The sequence below is a fragment of the Polyodon spathula genome, chromosome 2 (assembly GCF_017654505.1).
Source record: "Polyodon spathula isolate WHYD16114869_AA chromosome 2, ASM1765450v1, whole genome shotgun sequence".
NCBI classification, from domain to species: Eukaryota; Metazoa; Chordata; class Actinopteri; order Acipenseriformes; family Polyodontidae; genus Polyodon; species Polyodon spathula.
The window spans coordinates 88,135,959-88,150,401 of record NC_054535.1 but is presented as its reverse complement, the minus strand read 5'-3'; the positions used below and the strand labels follow the sequence as shown (position 1 = coordinate 88,150,401).

The 14,443-nt window shown below is 36.3% G+C and overlaps 1 protein-coding gene across 2 annotated transcripts in view; it reads left to right on the top strand.

The window, feature by feature from the left end:
• The window catches only part of ercc6l2 (excision repair cross-complementation group 6-like 2), a 42,802-nt gene extending 28,827 nt beyond the window's left edge, over positions 1–13,975 (top strand). Inside the window, exons 19-23 of one of the 2 annotated variants that reach the window (XM_041233431.1) lie at positions 5,351–5,523; positions 6,379–7,242; positions 8,395–8,470; positions 8,613–8,886; positions 9,046–13,975. In XM_041233431.1, the coding sequence (XP_041089365.1) occupies positions 5,351–5,523; positions 6,379–7,242; positions 8,395–8,431 (1,074 nt within the window). In that variant the 3' untranslated portion in view covers positions 8,432–8,470; positions 8,613–8,886; positions 9,046–13,975. Of the gene's footprint in view, positions 1–5,350; positions 5,524–6,378; positions 8,567–8,612; positions 8,887–9,045 lie in introns of those variants that run through there. The other variant, XM_041233423.1, reaches the window with a different exon arrangement.
• The last annotated feature ends 468 nt before the right edge of the window (positions 13,976–14,443 follow it).

The window sequence follows — 14,443 nt, the reverse complement described above, 5'->3', positions numbered from 1 at the left end:
GGAAGGAGAATTTCTCTCCCTAGAAGAAACCAATGGAAACCCAAATTACCTGAAAGGTACTGCTCAAACAGCACGAGAAAAAGATGAGACTTATTTGTATTTTTCCATGGAAAGTCGCTTTTGACTGTTGGCATAGTCCAATAAAAAAATACACCCTTGTAGCCAAAACTGTTTTAACCTTCAATATTTACCTAGGGGACTATTAATGGAAATTAGCCATTTGGCCAAGTTGAGTACATAATGCGCCTTATGTTGTCATTCACAAATTTAAAAGTAAAACATATTTCAGAAACCATTAAAGATTCATACTTCCTTTTGCTTACTAACCACAACTCATTTTTTCACAAACAATTTGATCAGTTTCTGTTTCCCTTGCACTACGAAAGCTTTCTTTTTCTTGGTGTAATCCAAATAAAAATAAATAAACAAAAAATTAGGCCATGGTGAGTGACTTTTGTATAACTTCTGCCATTGAAAATCAATTACTGGGCAGTATTTAACTTGTGATTTATAAAACTACTGCTTGGTTATTTTACTGGCCAGTAATGGTGTGACAGGCTGGCGAGTGGATAGAGGCTCAGAGACAGGCTGCAGTTCAAAAAAATAATACTTTTATTACAAATAAACACAAAATAAAAGGGCACAAGGGCCAAAACAAAGGTATTTAAGCACAAATAGAAAGACACAGAACAAGACTTACAAAAATAAAGGTTTCCAGGCTGGGCGAGCCCTTCACTGGATCAGAAAATACAAAAAAACCAGCAAGTACAAACTCCAGCTTGCTTCCTCAGCTCCCTCCTCTTTCTAATGGGAAGCTGAAGCCTCCTTTTATGTCAGGTAGCTGGGTGCTGATTGATCGTTAATTACTCTAATAAACCCAGGCAGGTGGGGGAATTTAACCCCATAACTGCCAATTTATAAAGGGCAGAGCTCTGCTCTGCCACAAATGGTTTTAGATGTGATTTACTGTCACAGATTGTTACCAAGAGATTGTGCCTAACCAACTGTCAGAGGTATGCAAATAAATTGCACACACACACGGTTTATTTTAAATGTATAAATCACAGCACTGAAATAACATTACATTGGCCTGTGTAAAAATATACATTTGCACATATGGCCAAAAGTTTTGCATCGCCCTATAGAATTAACATATTTTGCTTCGTAAAGTCAAATGAAACCTTCTGAAATAATGTTACGTTCACATATTGAATTACATACTGCATTGTCATTTTCCACATATTTCACGAAAACCTGATAAAAATGTAAAGATTTGACATTTCAAAATCTAACATGAAATCCTGTACTATTATGGCTTCCGGTAGGCTTCTGCAATATCATTTTCTAAATTATGTTCATCTAGTTTCTTTTTTAAAGTATGTCTCGGTCCTATAATTCTAGATGATGTAAAGTTTCTGGCTGTAGCTGTACAGCACAGTAGTAAAATCAAGTGAATAACTTAGCACACTTTCTTTCTACTTTGGCCAATAGGCTACCGGTAACACAAAACAAATCATGCTGCTGCATTACACATACTGTACAATGCAAAAAAAAAAAAAATAATAATTGAAACTAGATTTTAGCAAATGTTCTTTTACCATAGCCTACTTAGTACACAGAACAGATCATGGTGGCGCATTAATACGTTATAGTACTTTACAGTACCTTACATATAATGCACACACTGCAGAAAGTAATAATTTTTAACCCTTCGCAGTCCATTTATTCAGCGCTTGTCAGGTGCGTCAGGTCCAATTTATTTTCACACGTGCTGTTTATTTTACGTGCGCTGTTTAATTTTTTTTTTTTTTTTTCCAGAGTAAAACAGGTTTAAAAGGCACTGAATCACAAAAGCACACTCAGTACTGCATCTCCAGCCAAGCCCCACACCTTGTTCGCTGTATTTTCACATACCTCTTTATAGTCGTACATACTGATAAATCCTCTCCTGAACACTGGTTTTATCATCAAACTCCTCAATAATGCAATCCAAGTCATTATTTTATTACTATAACATCTCAGAAAGCTCTACAAATGTCTGTGATATTCTTTGAGCACTCGATGCAGAAGCAGCTACCTTTGTTTAGGTCCGTGTTATCTCTGTAATGCATGAGGCTATCAGATCCGCCCATTTCTTCGGCTCCTATCGGTCTCACTCGGCCATTGAAAGGTTTTCTCTGCTTTTTCCGAAGAAAAAAACAACTAGAGACCTTTGTTTTACCTCTTTTTGATGATGTTGGACAGGAAAGGAAAAATTGTAATGTCGGACCTGGTCCGACATAGGACTGCAAAGTGTTAAATGTACATGGTAAACTCTGCAGTGTACAGGTGGCTACAAGTAACACATAGCCTACCTACTACTTTTGTTTTCAAAAAGCAATTAAATTGTCTTCAAATCCAGAATGTTGTTGTCCACATCTTGCATTTTGAACCAGTGGAGTCCAGCAGTATTACTGAAAGCTGCTTGCTCTATTCCAACCAATCGATCACAGTTTGTTTAAACTGTAGAGTATGTTTATATGCCTTCTTTCAATCATGTTCTTCATTTTCACAATTTAGTAGGCTATCTGTTGTTGGGTTTATTTTCATGAAGTCAGTATGTAGAACAGTTTTTTTGTTTTTTTGTTTTTTTCAATGGGTTAATGTAATTACAAGCGTCACACTAAATTGGTTATGATGGTGACATGTCAGGCATGTCAGAATATTCGGCATAACGGCGTCTGTATAGCAGCGGACTTCTGAAAGGTGCTGGACATGAGTGAGAGGTTATGAAAACCTACGTTCACTCCCCAGTAACATACTTGTCAGATCAGCTGTTCAGAAATACAAGGTTCTGTGGCTGAAAAAAATATGTCAGGAGATAGCGGATCGGGTTAATGTGGTTGGGACTGTAAGAAGGGAGATCATATACTGCCAGAAGCGCTGGCAAGATGAACGTCACATGGTAAACAAAACCGTGAGGGCATCTCACTCTGCTGGTTCATGTTCCAAAATATCTCCCTCCTCTTGTGCCATGGGAGCTTCTTTGTCTTTGTCCTTCTTCACAAAAACTGTACTCATTATTTACTCGTCTAGAAAAAAAGAAGTTCTAAAGTTGAATTGTTAGATTTGTTTATTAAAATGTTGAGGTTAGGTGAATAAGGCCATTAAAAGTAACCGGTTGTTGATTCTGACTGCATCTTCATATCGGTCTGGGAAGACTGTTTACTGTAACTGCTCTTACTTCAAGACCTTGACCTTTTAATTTGAGGATGGTTTTAGTTTTAACACAATCAAATAAACATACTTCAAAACCACCAATTACTTTGTGCAACAAATAACCGCCTGTAATAGGCGGCTTTGTTTATTCATCACTGCATGAGTCTCTCTAGCTGAGATAAAGGTGGTTTATGGTTTGTGTGAAGTTTTAAATTATACTTGATTTCCCTATGGCATGTTGGGTTAGATTATCCCAAACATAAGGTGATGATTTTGTTGTGATATTTATTTACTGTTGAAAACAAAAGTAAATATTTCATTATATTAAAAACATATGTTTTGCTTGTCCACTGGTGGTGTTCTTTGTGTCGCTTGTCTTTATAACTGTGTCTGGAAAGAGGATTTGTACCCCAGTGTGGCAGGCTGCCCTTCCCCAGTAGGTAGTTTTTGTGTTATGTTGTATGTGTTGTGTTATTGGTGGTGTATATATATTGGTGAATGGTGTATACATGGGTTATGTAGCAGAAGTGATTGTTGTATTTAGGCACAGGGATTGCACAATCACATGCAGACAAAATGTGTATTAGTATTTGGCCATGGGGAGTGCATAAAGTAGTTAATGTGCAAACTGTCCTGAGATTGATTAGCAATAGAGTCTCAGCACAGCTGCATAAAGAGTGAGTGTTTCATGCACACAGGGTGGGTGTTCGCAGTGGAGAACGGGAGAGAGAAGGAGGTACAACTTTAAAAACTAAAACAATTGTTACTTGTGTTGGATTTCAGCCAGCACGATAGATGTTTGTTTGTTTGTTCACTGTTCTGAGTTTAGTGTCTGTTTTGTGCCGGTTTGTTTGTTCAGTCTTTTGTTTTGTTCAGACTGTTTGTTTATTTAATAAATCTGCGCATCAAAGTTTCACTTCTCATTCTACATCTGTATACTTCCTGGCCTGACGCCACCCTCAAAGCCAGTCTTTGACACCCTGTAATTCATGCACCCCTGTGAGTTATGAAAGGCTTTGCCTTGTGTTCGCTCATAAATGAGTAATCCCACTGCAAGTCATTGTGAGCTTAAACATTTTAAATTTATTTCTCACTTAGAATAGAATGTATATTACTTTTTAAGAGAAACATTACTTCCAGGAGAAATACCATGAATTTCTGCAAATAACAAAAAATAAGACATAGTCTGGAGCTGTTGAATGAGGAAGAAGGAATCCATCTCTGGCGCTAATGGACATTTTCAACATCACCTTTACAACAACAAAAAAGAAAAACAAACAGAGATTGGCCTTCATTGTGGGTACATCCTATAGCTCCTGATGCATTGTTTGAGAGGAAACAGGTGTGTCTTGTCCAGTGTGGAATGTTTCTGAGATTTGGGCCCCTGTATTGCATGTCACAATACATTTCTGATGTCAGAGATGTCAAGATCGGCTTGATGTATTTTTCTGCAAATGTTGCCATACTAGTAACACCAAATGCAGCTGCACCGTTGAGGAACAAGCCAGATGCATTTGCACATGGTATCAAGCCCATTGTGAATAGGGCTGATTCAGATTGAGAGGGACCAAAAGACAGACGGTGTAAAAAAAACTCTGATCAATAGCATATGTTTTTACACTTGCACTTTCCAGTTTGGCTCCTCCCATTTTTCAGTAGGACCACTTCTGGTTCACCTGAATCCAATTATATATTTAAAGCATGTAGTCCATAACTAAGAAATTATTGTGACCTGTATATACATATTGATAATATATTCTGGGATAAAAAGAAATAAATATTTAAGTGAGTGACCCATTTTGATTGCTGCAAAATAATTGCCTTATTTATTCACTAGTTAGTTAAATTATAGATTACAAATATCTTTGCATGAAACCACATAAACATATTGTACATTAATCTGGGCATAATTGATTTTTAGGCATTCATTTTTTAAATGTGTTTTTATTAAGAACAAACACCTTCATGACAGTATTGTCTTTTATTTTCAGTGTGCGGTATTGGAAATGGATGATTCCTGATGAGGGTATCAGAAATAAATTACTAAAGTTAAAGCCATCCCAAACATAAATATGTTTGTTTCCTTTGAGATATATATATATATATATATATATATATATTATATAATTTTTTTTTTTTTTTTTTTTGTTAGACTTTGTCAGAACAAACTGATGTGGACCTTACCTCAACAAAACCTACACAGGTGGACAGTGGAAACCCAAAGCCTCTTCATCTAGCACATCCTGTCACACAAACGGAGAGTAGAGTCCACAGGGCAGGGAGGACTACCTTCATCATTGGAGAGACTCCCAAAGCAATTTGCAGGTAAGTCAAGAGGTCGGATAGCGGTATTTTCCTTTTCTTCTGAGCGCAGGATTCATTTCCTCGACTGTCAAGATACATGAAACTTCAACCCAAAGGTGAGACCGGAAACTACTTGAGGTGAAATCTGTGACAAAGAAAATTGTAAACCACAGTAATATAACCTGGGGAAGTAAGGCCAGACATGTGTTCTTCCACAAAAGAGATTACCCCAAGAATTCATTGACAAGGAAACACTTTGCAGATGTTTTTTTATCAGAGAAATTGTGTTTCAGCTTCTTGTAACGTAACACTGTTGCTCATCCAGAATAATTTGTTTTGATTTGAAGCATCATTTATTTATGTTTTCCCTTATTTTTGTGATTAAAAAATGAAATGAAAATAGTACATTAGAGACAAAGGCACACTGTTTAGGTTTTGGGTGTAGTGCTGCACTGCTGCGCGAAGTGCCAAACTTCACCACAGTTCCCCAGTAGTGTGCCTCAACCCTATCCTGGAGGGGACCACCCCTGAGTAACAGCATTTCATTTTCCATGCTTATTCACATCCAAGACTGCCAGAAAGGGCAAAGTTATGCACAATTGCACTGTGGTTTTCTGACCCAAGACCATGGACAACTAGGGACTGAGTTATAACCACTGGATTTGACTTGAGTCTCGATTAGGGATTTCAGCCACAGAACCAGCTTCTAAAAGCGATTTATTTTATTGTATTTTATCTTATTTTACATTTTCTGTCAAATCTTTTAATTAATCACAAAAACAGATCAAAGGCATTTGTATATAGAAAATACATACATTTATGTGAAGTTTTAAAAGAAGGTGTTTTTTTCTAAGATGTTGTGGTTTTTTTTTGCAGAAAACAGCTGACGGAGATAGCTGCTTATTTCAAGATGGCTTCAGTGGAGGAGCTGGCAGATCTTGTTTTTAGAAGCACCACGGAATCTCGACAAACCATGTTGAGAGATTTTTACTGTAGCCAGCATGCTGAACTGAAAGATATTTTGACCGTTGAATATTCCAAACCATTACCAGAGTTTGGGAAACAAAAGACTGGCAAGAACCCCAATTGTGCCACATTAGGTTCTTCTGATGTTAAAAATATTTCCGAAACAGATTTAAAAAGCTTGAGAAAAGGTGCAAGAAAATTGACATATTGGGAATCTGAGGATCCAGACACCTCAGAAGATTCAGGTAGTTCTTTAAATCAATGCAAATCAGTCAGCAAAGGTGAAGAGCCAGTTTGTGTCTCCCAAAGTCTTCCTTTTGACAACCCCCCCATCGAGTCAGGAAACTCTGCCAGTGATAGTGTAAAACAGAAACAAAAGCAGCGGCACAGTCTCTCAGTTACAGAACCATGCAGGGAAAGGTCCAAGTTTGGAGCAAACAATGATGCAGAAAATGGGAACTCTGAGAAGGATGCCATCACAGAGCTGCTTGGTGACACCTCTATCCTTGATGGTATCTTTAACACAAAGAACAGAAATTCTGAGCCACGCAAGTCATCTGTATTGTGTCACGTAAAAAAAGCGAAAAGCAGGCCTAAAGATGTCTGGGACATCCTAAATGAAGGAAATGAGGCGAGCGTTAACAGGCTTACTGATTTATCTGTGGTGGAGAGGATGTGTATCGGTGTCAATCGTGTTGCTGCTAAAACGAGAAGAGAAGACCAGGCTCAGGGTTCTCACCTTTGGAAGAAGAATGAAAAGTTCTTGTGGAAAAAGTATGAAGACCAAGAGACCTTAACACCTGGCACATCATCAGTGGACTCTCAGATATAGAAGATGTTTTTAATTTAATTTATTATTCTCTTATTTTTTAATTAGTTTATTTTTTAGGAGAGAATCATTCACCAAAAGTCTTGTACTTCTTCTGCTTTAACACTTAATGACTGAGAATTAAATGTATTCTTCTGAAAACCCTATATGTTTAATTCATCTATATGTTTAATTCATCTATATATTTAATTCATTGTAAAAAGCTGTTTGGATCTTAATTATTCCGAACCATATTGTCATACTTTATTAGCTTATCAAATGATTAACAAACAGGCACCATGACAGATTAATTCATGTTGAGAATGTTTTACATAGGTATTGTTATTCAAAAATGTAAAATGTATACTTCTATTACTGTGACAAAAAATTAAGCTGACAATTTTTTTTTTTGTTTCAGCTGTGCTAGGTAATGCAACAGATTTTTTTCAGACAATTAATATATTTTTGCTTTCAAAACATTGATGTTACTATACAATAACCAGTCGTTTTTATAAGTTGTATTGATATAACTGTCAATGCTATACACGTGCAGTGTAGTTTCTAGTGTAATGTTTTTTCCTTAAAGCTCAGCAAAATATATTTCCAACAAACATGCAGCCATTTCATACTTCGCCAAGTATTAATGAATGCAAACTATTGTACATTTCTTGATTTAATTGGAGATCTTTTAAAATGAATGAGTTATTGATGGATTTAAAAAGGTCTAAGTAGTGTATACTGTAAAAGATGATTTAATAGAAAAATGAATACTGACTTTGCCGACCTAAGTCGAAATTATAGGAATTATTTTCTACAAAACCATCAAAAGAGGTTCAATAGAAGTACATTTGGCAATACTAGGGAATAAAGTATATATTTAACCCTGGTTGCCTTTTAATTTGTTCTGTAAGGAAAGTAGCTTATAGGATGTAATGGGGATCAAATGATATTTACATTTGTACCTCAAATACTTGCCCTAATTAATAGAAAATGAGATGTAATTACATTTGTTTTAAGAGTTAATGCGTGTGACCAAAAGTACAAACAGAAGAGTCTGATGGATTTGTTTAAGATGAAAGCACAGCAGGAGGTAAAGTATTAATTTCATGTTGTTTCAGTGCATTCCAGATCCTGGTTCAATTTAAGGTGAAATAGAAGTTCATGGAGACAATGCATCACATGCTGGTTTGCCTTGTAAGTTTGTAAAATGAATTGTATGTATTGCTGCACAACCGTAAATATGTTGTGTTACTCTGAAAATTCTCCTGTGTTTGCTTGGGTACAGACTCAATAAAGTCTATCTTGTTTTTACGCTTTTTGTTTGTTTTGCTCTTAGTGAGCAGCCATGGCAGTGATGCATTCAAAGAGAAGCTTCCTGACCATAGTGCTTTCCCTGACCATGTTTTGGGACGAATGCATTGATCCTGAGAAATTCCGAATCTTGAGACGACTGGCTTTGGCAACATTTACTGGATCGATGTACTCCTGTGAGGCACGCTTTTCCAAAATGAACATGATCAAAGGATAACTAATGAGCATCTGCAGCAGTCTCTTCACATTGCTACCACAGCTGACACCCCCGACTTCAAAAGGGTGGCACTGGAAAAGAGGTGTAATTTGTCACATTATTTTTTAAATTATTTTTATTTAAAGGTTTTTGTTTTTTTTATTATGACTTATGTTATATTTGTTGTTTTCGTGGCTTGCAAATAGTTAAGAGAAAAACTAAGCCAAAACTTTTTTTCTACATTGGGCTGATCTCCTGGCAGGTATGGTTAACTGTGTGCTGATGCGTGCTCATGGACCTCGGAGGGAGCGGTATATGAGGTAAGTGGACTTCCGTTGAATAATGTTGGGAACCCCTGGTTTAAATGATATGTATAAATCACAAGATCATTCCAAGCATCATAATTTTAACACTGTTTTATACATTTTGCTTTTACTAAATGAAAATATCATTCATAATGACACAGCTGTCTCTGCTAATGCAAATATAAGAACCTGAGGATATCCAGCTGTCCCTGAAGTATCAGATGTTCATTACCAATAGCATCATCTATTTTGATTTCCTACTGAGGGAATTCAGGCATGTAGGCAGTGGAATCAATGGTGGAAATGTGTTAAATAAAACTAATAAGAAAAGCAATGCACTGTATAAATGAAGTATCAGACAACCAAGCTGCTGTTTAGTGGCTGGTTAAATTCTGCCTGGATCTCATCTGCTACATGATGTAAGTCTTTTGAGAGGGTGTCAAATTGTATTTGGTTAACAAAAGGTTGTGGCTCAATTATGTTTTCTGTAGGAATAGTTGAGCAGACAAGGCCATTGCCAAAGCATGACCTCCAAACCATATATAATAACAAATACAAGTACTCTGCAAGGCGGGGACAGTTTACTAGGTGGATCTCATTAAAGACACCATACATTAAAGACACCTCAGCATTTGGTGAATACCATATTTATTTCAATGTTAGTGCCTCTTGAATTCAAGTTCCAGCCCTAAATTCAAGATCAAAGTAAAGGATGCTGAATTGAAGTTACATGATACAAACACAAATCATTACTTAAAGCAACTTTTCATTTCATGAAACCTGAATGAAATGTTAAATCAACATGAGGATAAGCATAGCAGCTAAAAACAAAACAAAATATTGCAATACATCCAAGTCTTGCCATGAAAAGTTAAGTAACGTGTTTTATTGTAAACCCTCCAGCCTGTTCAGTAACACTTTTTAATTTGGGCATAATTTACGTGCAGCATGTACAGAGACGGCCTTGTGTACCATGTTGTGTTTGGAGCACTGTGTGAGCCATAATTTTAAATGGAGTTGTATCTTGGATATAAAACAGAAACTGCTGTAACATTTAAAGTAAAATAATTTTAGTTTACCCTATAGTTTGTTAGCTAAACCGCAAGAGCTAACACTCTAGAACCTAAGTACTGTATATGTAAAACAAAAATAACTAGTCAAAACAGATTTATCATCAAAGACTTGGATAAAAATGTCAAAGGAATTTATATTATGTTGCAAAAGATATTGCTGTAATAAGTCCAACTCAACTAGCAGCAAAGCTAAACAAAAAAAAGTAAAAAATAAAAAAAAAAAAAAAAAAAAAAATTCCACACACATGTTCAGTTGCAGACAGCATTGTGGAGTGCATTACAAAGTTGTAGAAAGAATTCAAGCGAAAGTTAACGATCTGATGAAATGAGCTCATTTAACAGCATTTTATTTCCAATGTATTATAGGTCTGTGTAAAGAATCTCTACAACGTGATGGTGAAATATGAAAATGTACTCATGAGAATACACAAACCGATGTTACAGCAACATTTATCACTACTTAACCATCTGTAGACTTCCCCTAATGGGGGAACGTACTATAGTACATATAATTTTTCAACTTGTACATCAGTTACAAAACAAAAGTATTCTTCTACATTTCATAAATCACTGAATTAAAAACATCTAGATCTCCAAGTGTGGTTAAATGTAATTGTGTTAATGTTTCAATTAAGATTCCCCGTAGGAAAAAGGTCATGCTTAATGTCCTGTGCTAAATAAAGTTGCCAACAAGCTACTGCTAATTCGATTAAGTTTTAATTTTAATTTTTTTTTTTAATTGATATGTGGTTACTCAGCATTGTGACCATCAGAATCACTACACTGAAATAGGAACTTCATAAAAGATTCCTCTCTTCACACTAATTACTTTTCAAAGAAAGACTGTGACTGTTATTAAAAGCGGTGTATTTCATGCTATGGCAGTTCCAAAGTGGCACTGGCCTGCCCCTTCCAGGTTTTCCATGGTTGGGACACGCATTCTTAAAATCTAGAAAACTAAAGTACAATGGATAATGGCATCAGAAATCTAGAAAAATCATGTTCCGTTATAGGTGCCAAAAGTCATTTTAAATATAGCCATAGAAGGAACAGGACTGTGAGTCTTCCTTTAAAAAGTACAAATATACTGTACACCATCTCTGGTTCAACAGCCCTTGACAAAGTGCCACATGAAAGGCTAATCCTCAAACTGCTGGGAATCTCTGGGAATACAAGGAAGTACATGCAAGTGGATGAGAGGGGAACCTGTAACTGGGGTCATGTGCTCAGTGAGGTGCTGCAGGGCTCTGTTCTTGGACCCCTGTTGTTTTTATATCAGTGACTTAGATCAGGGGATAATCAGCAAACTTGTCAAATTTCCAGAAGACACAAAGCCTGGAGGAGTGGCTGGCACACTTACAGCCTAAGGAAATACAAACAGATTTAGACAACATACAAAACTGGGTAGAAACATTACAATTGAAATTCAGTATCAACAAATGTAAAATGTTACATGCTGGTCACAAAATTGTAAGAACCAAATACCAAATGGAGGTATAGAACTAGAACAGGCTAACCACGAGAAATACCTTGGTGTTGTAATAGACTCATCATTGTCAGCAAGGCTAAACAGTTGAACTATCCCTTTTACTCTTTACATATCATCATACCATGTACTCTCCCAAAAAAGCCTTTTGAACCCCCTTAATGTGTGTTATTAATTAATACATGTACACAATCTTTTCAACGGCAGTTATCAGAAGCCATCTCAGAAGAACAGCTACCTGTTGTTTTTGTTGGGATTTGGTAAGTTTAGCAGTGGCTGTTTGGTAATAGAAAATAAAATACCACAGAACGGGTTGACTGTCTTGTACTGCAAGTCATAGCAGTTTAAAATATGTGCATTCCGTGCTCAGTTATTCCTGAGGTAAAAATACACAACAGCACATTAAGTTGTCAAGAAGGATTTGCAATTACTAGTCCTGCGTGCTTTAAAAAAAAAAAGAATAATAATAATGTTATGAACATATGTTGTTATTGCCTTTTAATTATCGAGAATAATAAAAAAAAGGTTTAAAGGACAATAACTGCATGGAAGTAGAGAAAAACTTATCTGGAAAACCCACAATGCGACGTACCCAAGACTTCAGAATTCCACAGCTAAATGTGTGTCTGTGCTGGCTACTGCTACAGAACCTCAACATATAAACATCATGCTATGCATGTAGGGCACCATCAAATCTTCTGCTTTTTTGTCTCATAGAACCAATGTTAAACCAAGGTTAACTAGCCAGGTCCCTACAATGACCTGGATACCTGCTCACCTGCCCCATGTTGTCTAATGCTTCATATAAAGATTCATTTTGTTTATCCTAAATATACACTTAAATGGAAAATAACATATTGGCTTTCAAAAGATTAGAACACGTGGCACCTTCATTTCAAAAGTATATTTTTGCATCCTCTGAATAGAAGTAATTTTGTCTGGGACTAGAAGCAGGATTATCAAATCATCTCTATAAAAAATGTTTTGTAAATAATGGATTTGATCTTGTTAGAAGTAAACAAAATGTAATCTATTTTTTTCTTCAGTATGTGGTTGATGCTGAGCTCTCTAAGCCTACAACTGACTGTTCTGAGGACATTAAAAGGATTTGATCCTGTCGGTTATCATTGGCTTGTAAAGATCACAGCTTTTTCTTGTGAACACAGTCTGTGTGTGGTCTAGGATTATTGCTTCAAGTCTTATCAGATGTTCCATCTCTCTTCAGTGTCTCAACCAGATCTGTGCGTCACTAAAAGAAAAGAAAAAATGTTATGCATCGAATGACGAAAAAAGAAATAATACAGAAGGGCAAACCTATTCTGTATCTTAAAATAATATTTCATAAAAAAAAAAAAAAAAAAAAAAAAAAAAAAACAATGGTTCAAACCACTCACCTGCAGCTGGTAATATTTTTTGGTGGGCAACGATATTGTGCATGTATTTCTATATCAATAATCAAAGTCTTCCAAAATACAGAAACCTATAATCACACAATTGCAATATCAAACATAAATACACACACATTAACATAACAGACGTTAGCATATAGTTAGTAGTGCTGCTTTGCTTCATAATATCCATGAAGAAAAACATGGTCTTGTTACATGTTTATTTTTATGATTGCATCATCATCTACCTCAAAACCGAAATATTTGTGACCTTCACCACCCACAGACTTCGCGGTTGTTAATTTTTTGGCCATTCTGGGAATAATTGATTCTTCAGCTGCTCTGTGTGTCCCTGTTGACTCACAACACCTCTAAAAGTATTAGGTACGGTGTCACGTCGAATTTTGCATTAGTTTGAGGTGTGTGTTGATGTTTTTATATTGTTTTGATGTCTTGTGTAATAGTACTGAAAGTTCATATTTAAACCATGCCGATGAATAATAGCGTAAGTAATCACATGGACAAAATCAAATGAAACACTGTAGTTTTAGCAGTATGAGCTATAAAAAGTGTCCTTTTTTGATATCCCACGATATCACTATATGGGAATTATCGATATCAAAAGATATTGATATATCAAACTATCGATACTGATGCCCATCACTAGTAATTTTAGAACATTTTGGAGCCTTGTTCATTTGGAGATGATAATTGAAGTTCCGTTAACACCTAAATTAGGTTAGTTTGTGCAGGTATGAAAGGTCAAAAATGTTAGTTTCACATCAGATTGCGTAGTAAAGAAGAGGACTAGGATTCACCTGAAAGGGCGGTCTCGGCTCGATTGAGGGGGAACTGTAATGTGTTTCCCCTTCAAAGTCGGCCCGTGTTAAAGCAATTGCATTAGAATTCATAATGCAACAGAAACAGAACCAACTGGTGATGATGTAATGCATTACCCACAGCCCACCGCGCAATAAAATTATGCACGTGTGTGTGCTGTGGTGAAAAAACACAAAATGGCTCCCAGGGTACAGACATGGAGCCCCCAAGACAAGAGACTCATTTGTTACCTTTGAAAACATCTCCTTGCACATAATGCAACATGAAAACATTGGTGTTGCTCAGCAATATTTATTGTCCGGCTTCGTGCTGACATTCTACCAGCAGATGTAGACTAAACAAAATGTACGTGCATAGTACTGATATCGCAAGCCGTGCACAGGCAGAACCCTCCATGCTTGATAATGAACATCCGTCTGGGCATTAACAGGAAGATTTCATTTTGGTCACGTGCACAAATCCATACAATCACATTCACTTAAAAAATTGCAGTGTGAAAGCAAATGCATTCTGATACGATTACGGCCGAGAAGGTGAACTTGAACTCGCTTGGAGGAAAAATGCAGTT